The 21,859-nt window shown below is 37.4% G+C and overlaps 1 protein-coding gene across 6 annotated transcripts in view; it reads left to right on the plus strand.

The window, feature by feature from the left end:
- MME (membrane metalloendopeptidase) overlaps positions 1–14,294 on the plus strand; it is a 100,166-nt gene extending 85,872 nt beyond the window's left edge. For all 6 annotated transcript variants that reach the window (XM_086674560.1, XM_086674564.1, XM_086674565.1 and 3 more), the window contains exons 19-23: positions 751–884; positions 2,215–2,280; positions 5,193–5,288; positions 5,619–5,695; positions 13,078–14,294. In XM_086674560.1, coding sequence (XP_086530686.1) covers positions 751–884; positions 2,215–2,280; positions 5,193–5,288; positions 5,619–5,695; positions 13,078–13,177 — 473 coding nt within the window. In that variant the 3' untranslated portion in view covers positions 13,178–14,294. The remainder of the gene's footprint in view (positions 1–750; positions 885–2,214; positions 2,281–5,192; positions 5,289–5,618; positions 5,696–13,077) is intronic.
- Positions 14,295–21,859: the final 7,565 nt, after the last annotated feature.

The following is a 21,859-nucleotide window of genomic DNA, read 5'->3' on the forward strand; positions in this document are numbered from 1 at the left end:
TTTCATGAAAGTGTCTATTAATTCAACTATACAGTAATTTTCACAGGTAGGTACTAATACCATTTCAGTTTTTTTAATGGAAAAAAGTAAAGGCACATGAAAGAATTGCTAGGAATTAGTGGAATCAGGATGTGAGTTCAAGTAATTTGTAGCCCTTTTCTTATTCACTACATCATAAGTAACTATTTAAAAGGATGATAAAATGAAGTCTTAAAACATGACATGTAATAAATGCCACTGTAGCTCAAAAAAGGGAAAGATCAATGTGTTTAGCATTAGTGGGAAAGCCCTAGGAGGAAGGCACTTCTTTCTGTGTGCTTGAAGTCGAGGGAAACTGAGTCCACGGTGTGTTTCATGAAGGGTCTGAGATATGAAATGAATGCAGAATAAAAATAATGGTCTTTTTAAGTTTCAAAATATCAAATTAAACAGTCTTGGTCAACATGAAAACTCTCCAAGAGAAACAAGGCACGATTTCAGGAGTGGTTTACCTGGTGGCCTCGGCTGAGATATCAGGAACCAAGTGGACGCAAGGCTCGGATTAATACTAAGGCACATCAGCAAAGCAGGCCCTGGCAACCCAGGTTTCATCAACACAGGATGAGGAGGGGAGCAGTTCCTCTCATTACCTGTCCAGTGTAGTGTTCTCTCACACAGTGGTATTTTGTTCCTTGCCTTTCAGATTAAAGATACCTTATTGTAGTTCTTGATGTAATGAGTTCCCATTTTACTTAAATCATTATATTACAGGCAGGAATTTTAATAAGGATGGAGACCTTGTTGACTGGTGGACTCAACAGTCTGCAAATAATTTTAAAGACCAATCCCAATGCATGGTGTACCAGTATGGAAACTTCTCCTGGGACCTAGCTGGTGGACAACATGTATGTCATCAGCACTCTCTTGAAAAGTTTTAGATATATTCAGTCTTTTTTATTGTTGTTGTTGACGACGATGATGTTTTATTTTGTTTGAATGTAGATGACATGTAATGTTACATTAGTTTCAGATATATAATTTAGTGACTTGACAATTTTATACACTGTGGTTTCACCACAAGTGTAGCTACCATCTGTCTCTTGACATTGTTATTACAGTATCACTGACTGTATTCCTTATGCTCTGCTTTTTATTCTTGTGCCTTCCTCATTCTATAACTGGAAGCCTGAATATCCCTCTGGTCTTCACCCATTTGGTCCATCCCCCTGTCCCCTTTCCCTCTGGCAACTATTAGTTTGTTCTCTATTTATAGTTCTGGTTTTTTTTTTTTTTGTTTTTTTTTTTTTTTTTAAATTTTTTTTTCTCCGTTTTTATTTATTTTTGGGACAGAGAGAGACAGAGCATGAATGGGGGAGGGGCAGAGAGAGAGGGAGACACAGAATCGGAAACAGGCTCCAGGCTCCGAGCCATCAGCCCAGAGCCTGACGCGGGGCTCGAACTCACGGACTGCGAGATCGTGACCTGGCTGAAGTCGGACGCTTAACCGACTGCGCCACCCAGGCGCCCCTATAGTTCTGGTTTTTTAATTCATCCTTTTTAGATTCCATTTATGCGTGGAGTCATATGGTATTTGTCTTTCTCAGCCTGACAACATAATACCTTCTAGGTCCATCCGTGTTGCCTCAAATGACATGATCTCACACTTTTTTATGGCTGTGTAATATTCCTGTGTGTGTGTGGGCGTGTGTGTGAGTGTCACTTCTTCCTTACCTGTTTGCCTATCCATAGACACTTAGTTGTTTCTGTGCCCTGGCTGTGGTAATGCTACAGTAAATAAATATATCTTTTCAAGTTAGTGTTTTTGTTTTCCCTGGGTAAATACCCAATAGTGAAATTATTGAATCATATGGTATTTCTATTTTCAATTTTTTTTTTTTTATTAAAAAAAAATTTTTTTTTCAACGTTTATTTATTTTTGGGACAGAGAGAGACAGAGCATGAACGGGGGAGGGGCAGAGAGAGAGGGAGACACAGAATCGGAAACAGGCTCCAGGCTCTGAGCCATCAGCCCAGAGCCTAACGCGGGGCTCGAACTCACGGACCGCGAGATCGTGACCTGGCTGAAGTCGGACGCTTAACCGACTGCGCCACCCAGGTGCCCCTATTTTCAATTTTTTGAGGAATAGATATAGTCCATCTTAAGTGCATTATTGATGCCTTCTTAACAATCCAAATACAGGTAAGAATCTTTAAGCATCTTTTGTTTTTTAACAGCTCAATGGAATTAATACACTGGGAGAAAATATTGCTGATAATGGAGGCATTGGCCAAGCATACAGAGTGAGTAATAATTGTTTCCCATTTTAATGTTTGGAGTATATATTTATCATACTTAATCACTGATGTAAAGCCTTTAGCAAAAGGTGCATATAATGTAGGGAGTAAGCAATGAATAAAAAGTAGAAAATACATGGGGAAAAAGGGGATTGGGCAGTACAGTTATGATTGAGCTGAACACCAGTCTAAGCTCCTGAGAAGCTGAGGAGAAGAAACATGGAATGTTATATGAGCAGAAACGAGGAGACATGCACGTTCCATAGAGGAAGCAACATTTTTCTAAGAAATAATCTCTGAAATAATTTTTTAGAAAAGGTATCTCATAAAAAGGATTCTTTCAGTCATTGATCAGTGTACTAAATGGGACCCCCAGTTTCACAGCAGGTGAAGCAGTTAGGAACCATAATCAGCATCAACCACAGTCCAGTTACACTGATACAGTGAGGGACTGAAGTGATATGGCCTTGTGGCATGTAGCCTTGTAATCATCCAAACTATTATATCCAGAGGGGTATATCCATGGAGCATCCCTTAGAATCTCGTTTAGCCTTCCATTCATTCTTGCATTCAACAAATACTTGTTGAGGACCTTACTATTCTCAGCGCTGGAGATGTAACTGCAAACCTTCCATGAAAGATGTCATTATTTGATGGGTTGAAAGATGATCTAGTCGATGCCATGCGCACAAGAAAAAGTAGGGATTTTCACAAAAGAGTAGAGGGATACTGGTCTTGGAATCAACAAGGAGAAAGAGAGAGGGTAGTTTTAAATGCCTCTTCTAACCCCGAGGTAGCTCACATGTGAGACAATGAGCAGTGTCTACTTGAGAAGGTGCAAGGGTCAAGGTGCCTCAGGACAGAACCACGCTTCTCTAAAACCAACACAGATGGAATGTCCTATGCAATGGATGAAGATGTAGGGTTATTTTCCCACTATAGAAATGTATGGGTTAGAGGGGAGTAGGAGGGCCTTAATGGTTGGGCCAGGAAAGGGGAAGCAGTGAGGGAAAGATGACTGGTAGAACCTGTGACTTGGCAGTGACCATGGATGATCAAAGTGTGAGACTTGAGAGATTAAGCTGCCTGCAAAGTTTCCAAAAGAATGAATCCCAACAGAATCTGGGGTGGGTGGGGGGTGGTACGTTGCTGTTTCTTTGAATGCTTGGTAATATTTTGACTGGATGCCAATCAATGTGCATTTTACCTCTTATGATACTAGGTATTTTGTTTTCGCACAAATATTCTTGAGCTTTATACTTGGACACAGGTAAATTCCTTAGAAATGGTTTGATCCTTTTGGATCTTGCTTTTACAACTTATTTGGTGGGACTAGGGTAGTGTTCAGTCCAGGGACAATTATTCTCCACTGCTGAGGCAAGACCCTACTGTGTGAAACTCAAGGTCTTCCATTTTTGTCCTGTGTGAATACTAGGCATTTTTATCTCTAATCCTTTTTCATGGTTCCTTCCCTAGTTTCTGGTAGTTTGCTCATATGCATACTCACATACTCAGCTGAATACTTGATCTCTAGAGATCCTCTTCTGTGTGGCTTTCTCCTCTTCAGGACTCTGTCCTTGGTGTCCTTGAACTCTCAGCTCCTCCTCAACTCAAGCAGTCCCTTAAACTCTGATTGAGTTTCTCTTCTCTACGTTGTAAACTGCAAATGCTTAAGGCAATACACTGGGGCAATTATAGGGCTTATCCTATATGTTCACCATCTCAGAGAGGTCACTCTCCTTTTTGCCTGATGTCCAGTGTAATGTGCACCATTGTTCCATATATTTTGTCCATCATTTGGTTGTTTCAGCAGGAAGGTAAATCCAGTTCTTGTCACTTCATTTTGCCTGGAAGTGGACGGAATTGGCACTCTTAATACTCCCAAACCCCCACAGTTATTCTAATATTCAGACAGATTAAAAATCATTCCTGTAAAACTCTAGTCAAAATCTGAGTTGATGGTACTTCCATGAAGATCCTCACCTAAAACAAGTACAGAATTATTATAATGAAGCAAATTACAAGTGTGCAAATATTTTATTATATGTGAAATCATAGAATCTAATACCTTGTCCCCTTGCTATATTGTGAGCTTCCTAGGAGGGAGCAGGATCAAGTCTTCCCCATGCTCCTAGCATCTTTACAAAGGAGATACTCAGTAAATCTATGTCAATGGCAAGGAGGAAGAAATGAAATATATCTTCTGCCTATCTGAGTGATCGCTTTCCTTTGTATTAAATTGGAAGTAACACATCTCAGAAAGTTTGTTGTAAATCTCTTAAGTATATTTAGTGGAGAAAAACTGCATTTTTTAATAGAGTTCATAAAGCCTTAAGAATTAAGAACACTTTCTGACATTCAAGTAACCTAAATTCCTTCTTCCTAATGCAACTGAGGTTCAGTCTATTTTGCCTTGTCTTCCAGGGGGCCACAATAACGGCTCATCTTTATGCTTAGAATCATAGGATACTAATTTTTAAGAGATCTTAAGGAATGCCTTGACTTTGGGCCTGAATCATTCAAACGAAGTCTGATGAAAGTCTTTTTGCTAAGAGTAATAACTGTGCTAAATATAACCATCACAAACTCCCTTGGCAATCCATTCTTCCAACAACCAGACTTATCCATCTCTCTATAGAACAATATTTAGATAAGTTTTTCATCATTTATTTAAGTCATCCATTCATTCAACTGACATTTATTGATCATTGATATTTTCAGACCATTTGTAAATAAATTCTGGTTTTCTTTCTAATCCATGAAATAGTTGTTAAGTTTCCATATGTAAATATATTATTATGGCGATCCTGATATAAAAAGTTAATTACTTGGTTACTTGGTTACATGGTCTTTTGCATAGATTTATACATAAATTTCAAAATTATAAACATCATGTTTCTATTTCATTAACTGCCTAGGCCTATCAAAATTATGTTAAAAAGAATGGTGAAGAAAAACTACTTCCTGGACTTGACCTAAATCACAAACAACTATTCTTCTTGAACTTTGCCCAGGTAGTGTATCTTTTTTTGATTGATAGATATGAAAATCATGTTGAGTTATAATTTCATAGTAAGTTAGATATTGCATGCTGAGTTTTCTTGTTTTAATCAGTTATGGCAGAGCATTTGACTTGACTGACTTTCATTGTTTATAACAGACTATCATATCATATTAATGATAATTATGTTTCTGGTTGCCTATCACTGAAGAATTATTTGAAGAGTAAATGGTTGGGGAATGCAGAATTCCAATTTAATTTTTGCAATAGGAAGTTGGCTTTCTGAAACAAATAATCTTTGAACCTAAGCACACTACTTTCCTTTTTCTATCCCTATCCCTAGGTGTGGTGTGGGACCTACAGGCCAGAGTATGCTGTCAACTCCATTAAAACAGATGTTCACAGCCCAGGGAATTTCAGGTACATGGGTTTGAACAGCAGTCCGGTGCTCCAATATTGACTCCATTACTTCTAAATTTGGAAATTGTTTTTTTTTTCTAACTGTGACTATAAAATTTTGAAATACACTTGTTTTTTTCTTTTGAGGGTCATAGAACAAATGATCACCAGAACAAAACAGGATAAATGTCATGTTTACATGAGCATAGCCTTGACTGCTGTTATCCTCAGAATATACGTGACCAATGCTCAGTGCTTGATGGATTCCAACAAAGATGCTGCCTGAGAATAGTAGCTCTATTTAAAGCTAGCATAGACATTTTTAAGAGGCTATGAAAAGTTTAAGCCTAGCACCAATGAGTACCTATTCCAAAGAAAGATTTGCATTCAACATAAAGAGAAATGTTCTTTAATTAGAGGTTGATTAGAATTAGAGGCTTAATTAGAGGTAATCAGTGGCTGTCCAACATAAAGTTAGCCCCAGAGCTCCAGGAGAGGATACCTTGAAGCGGAAGTCAGAGAACAGGTCATTAAGGATGCTGGAGAAAAATGCGCTGTAGAGTGGAGGGTTGAGTTAGAAGAAACCTAAAGTCCTTCCGAGACCAGAAAATCTCAGAGAAATCAAAACAGTGAAAGAGAATCACTCGAACCAGTGTTTCAGTGTTAAATCCTGGATCCCTGTGTATCCAGTTAGGACTAAATTATTAATGCTCCCCCTTCCAACATACTATACCACTTCATCACTGCTAAATGATCAACAACACTTCTCAAGCAGGAACTCTGAAAAATAAATTAAAAATTTTGTAGAGTGGTTAGAAAACAGTTTGAGAACAAGAGAGAATTAAGGGGCTGAGTTTTAAAAGCCCTTCCTAAAATAGCCATAAGTATACTGCCCGGATCATTCACTCCTGGGGAAAAACCACATTCAATTATGAAACAATAAAATAGCACATTTACAAATTAAAGAATTTACTCAGCTTGTTCTAGTATCATCATTGTAATCACCATCATTTAGTATTTGCCTTAACAGTTCTTTCAAAATGCATTCTTTCAGCAACTGTTTATTGTATGCCCAATATGTTTATAATCCAAGGTAAATTCAGTCTTGGTAGAATATTCAAATTAACTTCTTTTTTAGGTAATGAGCAGCAAAAGTCATTAGGTCAATTCCCATCATGGTTTACCCAAGTAACTGTTTCGTTTCTAGAATTTGCTTTTTCCTTACTGAAGTCTTCAGAAATGAAGGTACGGGAATCGAATTCTGAAGGCAATGAATGCAATTTATGCGCTCACATTAACCATGATAACAATCTAATTGGTCAAAGTTCTTCCCTCCATATCCCGATGAACTAAAGCATATGTCCGTAGAAACCTAAGTGAATTTAAGTAATATTATTGTAGTACGTGATACACCTGGCATCCTCAGAGAATGAGGCTTGCAAATTGAAAGCTTTTGATAGCTACAATTTGTCCCTTGAGTGTTAATGTTTTCATCTTAACCACTGGATGAAAATTTCTCTGTTTAAAATATTTTCTACCCTGTTGCCTTATTAACACAGTATCCTCAACAAAACCTAGCCTTTGTTTTTAAATGACACAGACTGTTATGACTACTAGTTGGCATTTTAGTGCTTATTAGTCTCCTGAAATCCTCAAAAGCTAGTGTGGGAAGCGACTTATTCCTACAATACGGAGCCACTGATGGGGATACAGTAGTGCTTTTTTTGACTTTTAATTTTGGCTTTTTATTAGGGTTTTTCTGTTTGTTTCTTTCCTAGTTCTCTTTTCTGTTACTACATTGCCTGCCTTTTGCCATTTCATTCCTTTATTCTGATTAGGTCAGAAAGCATATCTTTAAACTTGTATGGTAAAAAAAAAAAAAAAAATGAATGCAAGCTTTGAAGTAAGAAACACTTGAGTTCCACCCATGATTCTGCCATTTGCAAGCTGTTACTTAATCAATTCCTTAATATATAAAATGAGGATTAAATTCTCATAAGAGCCATTGAATATTAATGTTAATATAGAAGTGTCTGTTACATATATGTGTGTGAAAATTAGTACTAGAATTATTTTTAGACACGAAAGGTATAAACAGAATAAGAATTTCCATGAGTAATTTGAAACAGTTTTTATTAACTAAAGTCAAGGGCTCTTTGTTGCTCATTTCTTATGTCTGTATAGTTCAGAATGCCAGTAACTGATCACCGGTTAAATGATATGTAGGTAAATATGTAACTGTTCTACCTTCAATTTTAAACTGAAAGGATTTTATTATAAATATGTAAAATTTGCTCTCTATAAAAGTACATATTATTTTATTATAAAATATGTAAAATTATTTGTAACTTTCATTTTCTCTACCCTGGTGCAAAAGATGCCTCCTTGACTATTTTTCATTTATAGCAAGAAAAGTATGTGTTGTTTTTTTTAAAAGGGTAAATGGAATGCCAACCCTTTGTCAAGGAAATTATTATTTTCTCTGGAGGTAAAGGGATTTCCTTGGCAAAAGGTTGAGGTTACATTTAGTTTTGGAAACAAGCTGCTTCCTGGCTCTACAAAGTAAAACATATTTTTTAAAGAGCCTTAAAAACTAATAGAAATTGAATTGCTAGTGAAAAATTGTGCATAGTGGGCTGTGTAGAAACATTTCTGAAATAGAGGGAGATTTTGTAAGCTTACGCTTAAATATTCACAGTATTAACAACAAAAGACAAAATATACTTGATATAAAGCTGAATCTATAAAACAATTTGTTAGGTCTGAGCTGTAATTGTCTTATTCTTCCTAACCAAAGTCTTATGTACTTTACATAAACTTCTAAAAACTTTAGTATTTAAAACAAAAACATTTCCCCATGAGGTTCTAGAAATTGAACTCAAAATTTAAATGACTTCTTTGGAAATTCAGTTTTTCTTAGCCATCTGCAGTCACTCGGAATGGTTGTTATGCTAATATTTACCATATAAACTACACATGTGTTTCTAAGTTATCCAGATGTAATACTTCTAAACAATATAAAAGGGTCTGATACTTTTTTTTAAAGGAAGTCCAAAGGGACAAAGTGATACCAATGTATATGCTACTTAAATAGTAATAGTGCTAATTTAGATGCTTAAGTTGCTAGGCTCCCCTTGGTGGCTCAGTTAAGCATCCGACTTTGGCTCAGGTCATGATCTTGCAGTCTGTGAGTTTGAGCCCTGCATCGGGCTCTGTGCTGACAGCTCAGAGCCTTGAACCTGCTTCAGATTCTGTGTCTCCCTCTCTTCCTGCCACTCCCCTGCGCATGCTCTGTCTCTCTCTCTGAAAAACAAACACTTAAGAAAAATTTTTAAAATAGATGCTTAAATTGGTGGATAATTGTCTTCCAGTCAGAATATAAGGGCACTTTATAGAACTAACACTACTAATAAAGCAAGAAATTTTCCCCACAGATTAATTTCTAGCACTTTTTGTAAGATAGTCTTTCTAGTGTTTTATGTAGACATTTCCAAGTAATATGGTGATTTTATTCCCTATTATTCTATGATATAGAATGCATATGCTAAATCGTCTTTGAAATACTAATGTTTCCTCCATTTACCTTAAATATTAGCATTGGTTTTGATATTTTGTAAGTGTTAGTTTGGATTTTGGTGAACCCTGTAGAATTCCTGTTAGCACTTGTTAATCTTCAGACTGGATCTGGGAATCTATTCTGGCATTTATTTCTTTGTCAATCCATAGTGGAGCATAAGCTGATCAAGGTGACCTTACTTTAACAAAATCATCAACAACAGTTAATGATAAAGATTGGATAGTTTACTTATGAATGAAGCTAGTTAACCTGGTAACCAAGTCATTCATTTAAAAGAGGGAACAAAGGGTTGTCAGAAGACCAATTAATTGCAAAAAGCTCATTCAGTAATTCAAAAATCCAGTTAAGTGCAGGCAGAGGTAGTCTTCTTGGTCACCTGATGTTCAACTCTCTATATCTTAAATGTTTTTAAAAGAAGTGATTATTTGCCAAGGCAATAAACAACAATAGTACAATAAAATATTTTATATAATAAAATAAAACTTTCAAGTAAATCACTTTAAGAAATAATTAATAAGAGCCATTTATCTTTGTTATTATAAACACATATGCCACACAGTTTTCATGTAGCACGAAATTCAGGTAAGTATTTTATGTAATATTAATGAAATATGACCCCACTCTTAAGAGAAGGGATTCGTTTGATTAATAATGTATCCATTTTTTGAAATAGATTATTTATGTCCTCCATCCAAAGATTTAATGTAAACAATAAGACATTAATTAGAGTGCTAGGAAGGTAAGTGAAGGCCTGGTACGTTGTTGACCTAATTATTCAGAATCAAATTGTCTAAGCGAAGCCTTTGGATGGAAAGAGAAGAGCTGGAATTGAAATGAAGAGCTAAGTGTGCCTGAGGTTGAGTGTTGCCACATTGCTAACTCCCATTGGTGCTTTGTGAAGACTTCCCTTTTTTGAGGGGTGTGTGTGTGTGTGTGTGTGTGTGTATGTGTTTAATTTCCTTAATATTTTTATGACAAATGTAGAATTAAGTCATGGGTTTGGACATTTTACTGAAGTACTTGTCCCCATATGATTATATCTAAGACACAATCCTTTTATTTAAAAAGTTTACTAAAATGAAAACAAAAAACAGCAGCTCTTCCATTCAGTGACTCTCAGATGATTTCCTTGCCCATCAGGGAGCTTCCTCCCCAGTTTGAGGAACAATCGGGCCACCATGATGACTGTCATTCAGCCAGCATATAGGGCTTCCTAAAGTGGAAAGGGGATTGAATTAAATGAATCAAAGCATCTTTCTGTCTCAGAGTCCATGAGCCCAGAAACTTAAAAGACTAAAGACCAATACAAATTCCTGATGTCTAAAATCCTTTTATTCTTTGGAGCGCCTGGCTGGCTCAGTTGGTAGAACATGTGACTCTTGATCATGGGGTCATGAGTTCGAGCCCCACGTTGGGAATAGAGATTACTAAAAATAAAATAAAATCTTTTTATTCCTGCATATAATCACTTTTGACCAAGTATCAAGTGAATTTGTTCTTAAACTTTTAGATGTAAGAAGTGACACATTTATTATTATTATTATTATTATTATTATTATTATTATTACTATAATAGCAAATTAACTCAATCGCAAGCTCCCACCCTAAGCAAGGAAGTAAGAAGTTTAATTTCAGTAGTTTTCAGTGTACTCCTTTTTAAGATTGTTCAGGAACCCGAAGACCTAGAAATTAGGGAATTAGCCTCCATCTCCAGCCTGCTGTGGTCACTGCTGATATCCCTGCAATTCAAGGGCTCCCTCTGAAGTCAGGTGGCTCAATTTCCTTCAGGTGGTTATGGGCAAGGGCCCATTACACCCCATCCTATCAGAGGTTCTCTCAGGACCCTGCTCATAGTGGGAGGCATGTCTGTGCCGTTCACACAAAGGAGAGGGCACATTACTGGGCCCCTCCTCAGCACTGGGAAGCCAGTCTTTTCCGTATCAAATGGACTAATAGACGTAAATGCCCCAGCTCTGGCCCCCACCCCATTTCAATCATCACCCGCCCTCCCCCCAATACCAGGAAGATTCCTATTAATCTTTAGGACTTTTCTAGGAGTACTAAAAATACACACATAACCAAAAAGGTTTACATTCTCCCTGAAGGGATAGAGGAGTTGCAGTGTTGGGGATGAGAGATAGTTGATGTGGTAATAGTTGACACATTAGGGAGTCAGATTTTCAGAAATTCAGTTATCTTTCCTGGAATGGGAATAAGGAAAGCAAATGCTTGCTTTCTCTCTAGTTGGTTGTAGCAAATAAACAACACAAATGCCAAGCAGGACATTTTCTTTATAATGCCCTATTCCTCGTATACATGTAATCACCGTGACCAGCCAACAGACTCATTTATTCGGTATGTATGTCCTGAGTCCTACAATATACAAAGCACTGTGCTAGGCTTGGGGGGAGGGCAGCAGGGAGCAAGAGATACACAGTATTTTGCCCTCACATTACAAGGTAGGGTTATGTCAGGAAGTAAAGAAGGAGAACAAATCACTGTGAACCAAGAGGGCTACTGCAGGTGGAAGGAACTAATCTGGACATTATTTGAAGAAAGCCTCTGAGGAGGGGTGTTTAAGTGGAGGCATGAAGGCTGCGAAGGAGTGAGTCATGTAGTCACTGGGGAGTAAACTTTCCAGGGACTATGGTCAGTGGGAGCAGAAAGCCCTGAAGAGGGAAAGAAATTGGCTGGTTTGATGAATGGAAAGTAGGTTGGTGTAGTTTGAGAGAAATGGGATGAAGAACGAACGTACTATGAGGAAGCCGGGAAGGTCGGCTGGAGCCCTCAAAACACTGGAAGCCACAGAAAGGAAGTTGACTTTCATTCAAGCCCCTGGAAGATTTTAAATAAGGGAATTAGGGGATTTGATTTAGAGAATGGGTTAGAGGAGATAAGAGTGCAAAGATTTACACTTAGCACATCTGCCACGTGAGGAAATCTCAGTAATTAGAACATACTCTCCTGTCACTTGCTTGAGGTCTTCCCATCACCCTAGTCTGTTCGCCTCCCTGCCCTTCCTCCCAATCCAAGGTGGGTGTGGTGGGGTGGTCCCAGTGGGAAGAGAAGGGAAGGAGCTGGTTTGGGGTTGATGTGAAAACATCACCTCTGCATCACTGTACTGACCTATCTGTCTCCTCAAATGTTGCTTGGTGCCGAAAGTGGGTTGGACAGTGTTGTTTTTGCCCATTGGGGTCAGAGATAAGAAGAAATTGACTTTCTGCCAGCCTTTTCCAGTTACTCAGGCTGAATCCAGTTTCTGATATCTATGGAGTTCTTTTGGAAAGAAAGAAAATAATTCTCTTCCTTATTAAATCAACAAATATCTATTTAGTCTGTTATACTTGTTACTGTGTGAGCCCTTCCAAAAGATAATGAACACTCATGATTTTATTTTTGGCCAAACTCTTATTATAATAACTGCAATGCCAAATATGTATTATTCATTTATTTTACAACGTGTATATCTTACTTACTTTACTGACAACCTTAAGATGCAGGTACTATTATCATATGCATTTATAGAAAAGGAAAGTGAAGCACAGAGAAGCGAAATAGATTCAACTTACAACCAGGATTCAAGCCATGCCATCTTCAAATCTGTGCTCTTAATTCCTGTGGTTTGTTACCTGCTCACTTAAAAATTCTATTAACAAATAACAAATTTATTCTACCTGTTTCTTTTTTATGATAATTATTACTCTCTTAAACTGTAAATTTCAAATTCCCTCAATAGGCCTACACCTATAGAAATTCTGTAGAGCTTCTCCTATATGGTATGGACATAAGTATCAAATGCTGATGGTGACTTTGTTTTGTTTCACAGAATTATTGGGACTTTGCAGAACTCCCCTGAGTTTTCAGAGGCCTATCATTGCCGCAAGAACTCATACATGAATCCAGAAAAGAAATGCCGAGTTTGGTGATCTTCAGAAAAAGCGACGTAGCCTTTGGTTAGCCTTGCCAACACTATGAAAATGGGAAACTCTGTCCAAGAGAAAATGGGCCACCGAAGTCACTGTAATTACATGGGGGTAGTTAACAGAGATGAGAGAGCATCATTTAGAAACGAAGTTAGGTTATTCTGGAAAAGGTATGGAGAGGAGGGGTGGGGTCTGGTGTCTATCAAATCAATCACTTCTCACTGTGTAAATAACGCTTTATGTCTAAAGATATTACCATTCATTTCTGTTTCTCATATGATCTGCCAGTTTGATGTCCCCTCTTGAAAACAGTGTTAACCACTTGATGTAGACTGGGATTTCTAATCAAAGGGAGAAAGAAGAGATTGGAGAATACAGTTGGCTCCAAAAGCACAGCAGTGGCATGAGAGTTAAAACACACATTGCCTAATTACTTATTTTTATTTTTATTTGTAACATTTATGCTCCTGCAAAAATCTTCCAAAGAATTCTTATACATGTTGGGGCCGTGGGACCTAATGTAATTTTAAACCAGTTTTTCCAATCATCAGTTATTCATCCTGAAATCATTGTATTTTAAGCTACTCTTAGGGCGAAAATGAATGTCTGAAACTATTTTTCATTATACCTGCTTTCACTGATGTTGAAATTCTCAAGGCTCCCTGCAATTTTCTAAGCAATTTCTTGTTCTCTCTCCCTCTCAAAACTTGATCTTTTTAAGAGATTTGTAGTAATGTATAAATAATAATTTTTATATTTAATTATTACATTTATGACTAAGTAATTATTATTATAGGTAATCACTGAATATCGAAGTTTCAGACAGATAGTTCCGAACCAAGATCTGTAAAGTGATGTACAGATGAAGATTTGAGATTTTTACACTTATAAATCATATTGATAAAAAACTTTAAGCACAAACTAGGTGAAAAATGGCCATTGGACAGTTGTCTAAAGATACATAAGACCTGTGGTTTACAATCAGGATTTTCAGAATAAAATCTGTCCCTGAGGTGGCTCCGATAAAAGGGCATCTATATAGCTCTGCATCTCTTTATCTTTTCAGGTTTGTTGTCTGATGGAAATATTTTGATAATAAATTGAAATTGTGAGCCCATTACTCACTAAGCCTATTGTGCTAGCTGTCTAGCTTTGGAAAGTGCATTTCTGGATATAAATGAGAGACTTCCCCACCTCAGACAGACCTGCTTCTAAAATCCTAACTCACATAAGAGTTCTGGGAGGGGACTGTTGCGTCCCTGATAGGAACTCATCTCTTGAGGCTTTCATGTTCTCTTTCCCTGTCCTTTTAGCTAGTTTGGTTCATTTCATTACTTGATTAACATTTTACAAAAGAGGCACACTTCCAACATCCTTATTTTTCCTAACAAAACGAAAATGAGGGAATTTCTGTTCAAAATATGAGTGTTGGTTTTCTTGCTTCTTGAAAGATGCCCATTGGCCTTTTTTAAAGAAAAAAAAAGTTATTGAAATATAACACACAACAGTTTCATAAAACGTAAGTGTACCCAGCTCAGTGAACTTTCTCCTACCGTGGACAGCCCTGTAACCAGCACCTTTAAGAAACAGAATATTACTAGTGCCTTAGAAGCCCCTTCTTCCAACCACCACTGTGCTCCTCCAAGGACAACTACTGTCCTGACTTTTAATATCATACATTGGTTTCAATTAATCAGTATGTATTCTTTTGCGTCTGGCTTCTTTCACTCAGCATTACATTTGAGATTCATCCATATTGTTGCATTTGACTGTGGATCTTTCATTATCATTGCTCAATAATATTCTATTGTGATTTCAATAGAATATTCAATAATATTCTATTGTGATTATACTACAGTTCACCCATTCCATTGTTGATAGGCACTTGAGAAGTTTCCAGTTTGGGGTTGTTACAAATGGTGCCATCTTTTTTAACTTGAGATTTTAATGGGCTCATTTCCACAAATATTTCCTAAAGTTATTATAAATATTGAAAATACAGTTTTATACTAGCCATGGATATCCTTATCTTTTCTTCTTGTATCACTACCACTGTTATCATGGACAATTAAAAGTATACTTATGGGTATCTTTCTTTAAACTAAACTGAAAACACTTTTAAGTAATATTGGTAATTGGAGCAATAGGAGGTTCCAGTTCTGAAGAGAACAACTGTCTTTGAATCACTTAGTATCTATCTTAGCCAAAAAGCAACTAGTACAAATTATAAAAAGACACTAGATTCCCCACTCTTTAAAATGTCAGACTCCCATCCCTATGGAAGGACTTGAGTGAAATTTTATGGGCGGATGGGGCAGGGGGGAACAACTCTCTAGTGTCTGGATGTCCCGTGTCTAGAAATACCAGATTTCCTGGGACTAAGGGATACACCAAAGTGAGAAGGCCAAAACTTTCCCCTCCCTCACACATGAGGATGTTCTTAATCTTGCATGGCACTGTTGTTGAGTTGTATGGCTCTCTCTCAACCAATCCCAATCACTTGGAGTTGTTCCATCAGGTAAGCTCAAACATAAATCCAATTTCACCATGGATGAATCCTGGTCAAGGAAAGAGTTTAGAAGCTGAGACATTAAGGGTCGGGAGACAATGTAACTCAGGGAAGAGGACAAAGAATTACTCAGCAGCCACCCTTGGTAAGGAGTCTGCCTTCATGCTTCAGTGTCCATGTGGATTCTAGCTCTAAGGTGGAAAGGATGCTATCCTGGGAGAAGAGTCTTCTCCTAGTCCTGTTCTTCCATAAATGACAAGGTGACTTTGGACATTTGATCCATTCTCTTGGATCTTTGCTTTTCCCCCCTGAAATAAAAGAAAGTTAGATTCTACCAGTAGTTCTCAACAAGAGAAGGAGAATGTATCCAGTACTTCTTTGCTTGTAATTTATCCCCCCAGTTAAGAACCACTGGGTAAAATAATTTCAAAACTCTTGTGTAAATGCCTGAGTCCAAGTCAACAACGTTATAGTTCAAAGGACACAGACCAAAGTTTTATCTAGTTAGGGTCTACACTGCTCTTAGTAGTTTTCTTGAAAGCCTTTATTATTCCTGTTGTCACAGGTGGAGTTCTCAAAGTAGAAGATAACTGTTAGTTTGGAAATGAGACTCCATCCTGGAAAAGATGGAAAATCAGAAGGTTTTATGGGTTCCAGTGTCAAAAATACAAAATAAAAACAAACATTTTTCATAGTATTGCTTTTACTCTTAGTCCAAGTCTTCCCTAACGCCACGTAAGCCCCCACAGCGTTTATGTCTTGAAAAATGTTAAAGCCAATGTTAGAGCTTTTATCTCTGTAATCTTATACTTCCTGCCAGCTTCAAAATGGATCTTTTAACAATGAATGATATAAACTATTTCACCAATATCTTCTTATTTATATCACCCCATTCTTCCAAAGATACTATCATTTTCTGATCTGATTTCTTTCCACATATTCAGTGCAAAGGTTTCCAGATGGCATAGGAATTGACTTAGGCACAAACCAAAAGTGTCTTTGTGCACCATCCCTGGGTTGAAGGATTTGACTTTTGGTTAATCAGGTGAAGAGAGGAGCCACATGGGACGAATGTCAATACACATGGCACATGTGTATTGCATTCTATTCTTTTCTTTAACAGTGTTGTCTTAATTTTAACTCCTTTGTATTTGGAATTTCCTCTAAAACAGTGAGAAATACTACTGTTATTTTCAACTTTATAGCCAAACTACTGTGCTTCTGTTTTGTTGTTTGACAAAGCAGAACCTCTAGGTTGTGCAAGAGAAGCCTGACAGACAAACGAGCACTGACTTTTGCCAGAAATAATGATGGGCTCTCGGCTTGAACAGCGTAGGAAGACTGGAAGTCTAGCAATTGTGACTAAGTTTTATATTTCTGAATTTCCTTTCTACCCAGAAACTAACAACAATTTTTTCAGGTATCAGGCATGTTAACATCTGATTCTACTCCTATAAATGCACTTGGTGTCATCTCTGATCTTGTTATTTCCAATTATAATGCATCCTAAAAGTCCACGCTGTATGCAGGAAGACAAAAATGGGGTCAAGTACAATATCTGGATTGTCAATTACCTTGGTGTAAGTCTTCCAACATGCATGCTATCAATGCTCTATGTCTCCTGAAATATGGCATCAAAGATGCAATGCTAAGGTGTTCATGGCAGCTTTACCTTTAGAATCAAAGCAATAGGGAGAAAAAAAGAAATAGCGGAAAATGTTTAGATTTGTTCAAAGAAAATCAGAAGAGGATGGAATTAAGTATGCATCATGATTTCAATTATGTTAAAATATCGTTGCATAGAAAAGGAGTTGGAAGAATGTATGCCCCAAATTAAGAGGGAATATCTCTGAGTGGTAGTATTACAGGTGATTCTTACTTCCTTTTGCCCTCTGCATTTTAAATGTCTCTAAAAGGTGACAACATTACACTTTAAAGCCATCTAAAAAATGTTATTTGGAAGAGAGGAGGAAGTAAGTAAGGGAGAAAAGATGGAAGGAAGAGGAATGAGGAGAAAATTGATCCCCCAAAAGAAACCTAATAATTCCTATGAATTTAAGCTGTGTTCATTTACTTAAGAAGCTATTCAGTTTAGTAGCTCAGACCACTTAGACGCAAGGAATCCAGTGAAATGGATTTTGGTCAGGAGCCCCCTTCTCCCACCACGGGCCAGATCTGCTTCCCAGGGTGGTTTTGACACACACTGCTTCACACAGAGCAGGGGAATTTTAAGGACCTTCCACTGACTGTGTTCAAGGTGATTCAGTGAGAACAACGCATGTGTTTGAGAGGTTTTTTTGTTCTTTTTTCTCCCTAAAAATACTAAGGGTTGACTGATCTTGCCACTCTCTCCCACCTGGTCTCCGCTCATACAAAATCCTAACATTTGCCAAATCCTGGCCAAGGTTAAGGTTACAGCATTTGACTGAAACAGTAGTCTGTAAATTATACAGTGATCAGACCTAAATACTCCACCAGGTAGGCACCATGGTGTACCTAGGGGCTCAGATACTAGAATTTAGAGGTAGAACAGGGAGGAGGCAAAAGGATACAATGAATCCAGGTAACTCCCTGCTCATACATGTTTACTTATGACTTTGGTTATAAATGTGAAGATCACACTCATGCTAGTTTAGCCAAAACTAGAGACTTTATTGATCCACAGTACCAAATGTGGGACATGTATGACTAGGTCTTCTTTCCATGTGTCTACCTCATTGTTGCAGACTGCCTTTCTCCAGAAGAAAGCGTGATGGTCAACTCTGCCCCTAACCCTAACCCTACCCTCAGAGAAGGATAGCTTTCCAAAAGACAAAAAGGACCATTCCTAAGAGAGAAAGAAAAATAAACATGTCCAAAACACTAGTAATACAAGATGCTTCTTAAATGCTTTATAAAACATCTAGGTTTGGATTATATTATGCATATTAAATTTTGAATATGTTGACTTTAATTTTGTGTAATCAAAATGAAGACATGCATGCATTTTAGTTAGATTTAATATTTAAGAAAAGTGAAAATAATAAAAGAGGGTGAGGAAGAGAAACAATACCTATTATTTATTGTGAGCCAGACATATAATATAGACTGTTTGTGTAGAGTTTCCACTTAATATAACTAACCTGTGAGGTAATGTTCTACTCCTGTTTTATAGATGGTGAATTTGAGTTTCACAAAGGTTAACTAATTTGCCCAAATTCACACATGTAGTAAATGATAAGGCCAAGGTATGCTGAAGTCCAAAATCTACATAAATTTACTATCAAAACTCTCTACATCACTGTAAAATTCATTTTAATCTATCAAGATAAACTCATTTGTAGCTAATAATTCCCAGAATACTCCTTTAAGGAAAATTAATGAAAATAATATCTTTTCCAATTACTTTTATGACTTTATATAAGCCATTGTGATTTTTAAGAGAACATTAAGTATTTTGAAGTCATGTCCATAGACACTTATAGAACATCTGCTATGCTGAAGGTACTGTATTAGAAGCAACAATCAAAGGAGCTAGAAAAGAAAAACAAGACAAAGTAACAGTCTTGGGCTGACACTACACTTGTCCACTACATCCATTCGCTTATTCATTGATGAAACATCAGGCACCTTTTATGTGTGATGCACTGTATCACATAAAAAGGCCCATTAGAAGACAGTCTTCTACTGGGCCCACTAGAAGATAAAAATAAATGAAGACAGCTGGCCTTTTAATATAGTAAAGACATCAAAAATGCACACAAATAAATGCAGCTGAATGTGTGATGTGCTGAGAGATATGAGAAAGCAAAATTTGAGAATTCAGAAAACTTTTCCCTCCCAGGATGCCAGGCATTCTGGAAGAACCAACACTGAAGTTGCACTTGATCGTATGGTTAGGATCTTGACATTTGCAGAAGGAGGCAAGGAAATATATTGGAGAAGGTTAAAATTAGTCAACAAAAGAGTAAGAAGTCCACAGTTAATCTATGTAGCAATGGAAGACACAGCAAAGGGGAGTCTGCACTCTAAAACTGACACAGTCATTCATTATTCACTGTTGGCTTTTTGACATGTTTCGTAAACATTTTTTGGAAGAAAACCTTCCCTTATTTGTCCAGATATCTGACGCTATCCTCAAAGTTTGTTCATCATCATTCCACATAGAAAGAGGTCCTGTTTATTTCTTGCATTTGCTAGAAGTTGTATGATAAGGATGTTACTCATCCTAGATCTCCTGGGAATTTTGAATTCTGCTCTTATTCCAGTCCTGTTGCTAAATCACTACTCTTAACAAATGACTATTTCTTTGCATTTCCATTGTCTGAGAATTAAAATCAGAGTTAAGATCAAAGCGTTTTCAAAACCAGAAGGCAGGCAGATGGAATATTTTGCAAACCAAACTCCTTGGAGATGACGAAAGATATCATCGTGCAGAGGAACTAGGGCACAGTGTTATGGAAAAAATCTGAATCGAGAGAGAGCCAGATAGACCCAGGGACACACAGGGTCAAAGCAAAGACCAGCCAAATGGCTACATGGGAAGCATTTGGCTCCTCTAAGCCTCAATTTCCTCCTCTTCAAAATGGTCATAATCACAAGCACCTCTCAGGGAAGGATACTGTACCAGTCGCCAGCAAATTGTATTTTCAACGGAGTTGATATTTAAATACTTTGATGCTTACCTCTGACTTTTCCTTGACACTAATTAAGCCTGTGGGTCTTTAAAAACATGAGGGCTTTTGGCTAAAAGACTAGAATTTTGTTTTTTCTTTTTACCGTGTTGTCTTTCATGTTGCTCTAGGTGAATCGTTTACTTGATCCCTTTTTAAATCACTTTCTGCACTAGACATTCTTGAAACAGAAAAGGCACAAAACCTGCGATCCTTTAAGTAGCAGAGGATTTCTTCAAAAGTAAAGAGCAAAAGCAAGAACACTCTAAACAAAATCGAAGATTTGAATGAGATAATAATTTGTGGGGAAACAATTTAGGCAAGTTATCTTCACTTTGCTTAGAAAATGGCATCAACCCAGACACCTTGGGGAAGCTATTTAACTCCTTTGAAACATAGTTTGCTCAGAAGTAAGTATAAAAATATAAATTTTTATGTATGTCCACATACTAATTCCCAGAACCTGTGAATATATTAGGGTTTTGGGCAAAGGGGAATTAAAAGTTGCAAGAGGAATTAAGGTTGCTGCTGACCTGACCTTCAGAAGGTGAAATTATCCTGGGTTATCCAGGCAGGCTCAACATAACCACAAAGGTTCTTAAAAATGAAAACGGGGACAGCAGAGAGTGAAACCGTATGAGAGTTCCATGTGAGAGTCAGCTGTGGCTGACTTTGAGGGCAGAGGAGGAGGGTAACAAACCAAGGGATGCAGCTGGCTTCTAGAAGCTGGAAAAACCAAAGGAGGACAGATTCTCCCCTAGAGCTTCCAGAAGGAACACAGCCCTGCTGATACCTTTTTTTTTTTTTTTTTTGGCCCAAGGCGACCTGTATCAGATTTCTGACCTACCAAATTGTAAAATAATAGATTCATGCTCTTTTAAACCACTAAGTTTGTGGTAATTTGCTAAGGCAGCTATAGAATATACATGATATTAATAGTCATTGCACAATACTTCAGAATTATTTAAACGTTTTGAAAATTATGCTAAGCTCAGATATTGTCTTCTGATGGCAAAATATATGCAACTGTTTTAATATCAAAGAATATTTGGGGCGCCTGGGTGGCTCAGTCGGTTAAGCGTCCGACTTCAGCTCAGGTCACGATCTCACGGTCCGTGAGTTCGAGCCCCGCGTCGGGCTCTGGGCTGATGATGGCCCAGAGCCTGGAGCCTGCTTCCGATTCTGTGTCTCCCTCTCTCTCTGACCCTCCCCCGTTCATGCTCTGCCTCTCTCTGTCTCAAAAATAAATAAACGTTAAACAAATTTTTTTTAAATAAAAAAAAAATATCAAAGAATATTTACTCTTCTTCACTTACCTGTTATTAGGTAGTGAAGTATATGGTATGACATCAATTTGAGATAACTAGATATGAATTTTCATTATTCTCAACTAATACAAAGTTGTAACTGACTCACACGAAGACTAAAACATTGGTCTTTATAAAATAAACATAATTCATCTTAGCCAAGGTTAGGTATGTGACACTTAACAAGCCTTACCGATCACCCACCTTTCATCTCAGC

The sequence above is a fragment of the Puma concolor genome, chromosome C2, assembly GCF_028749965.1.
Source record: "Puma concolor isolate L17-30 chromosome C2, mPumCon1.1.hap2, whole genome shotgun sequence".
Classification (NCBI taxonomy): domain Eukaryota; kingdom Metazoa; phylum Chordata; class Mammalia; order Carnivora; family Felidae; genus Puma; species Puma concolor.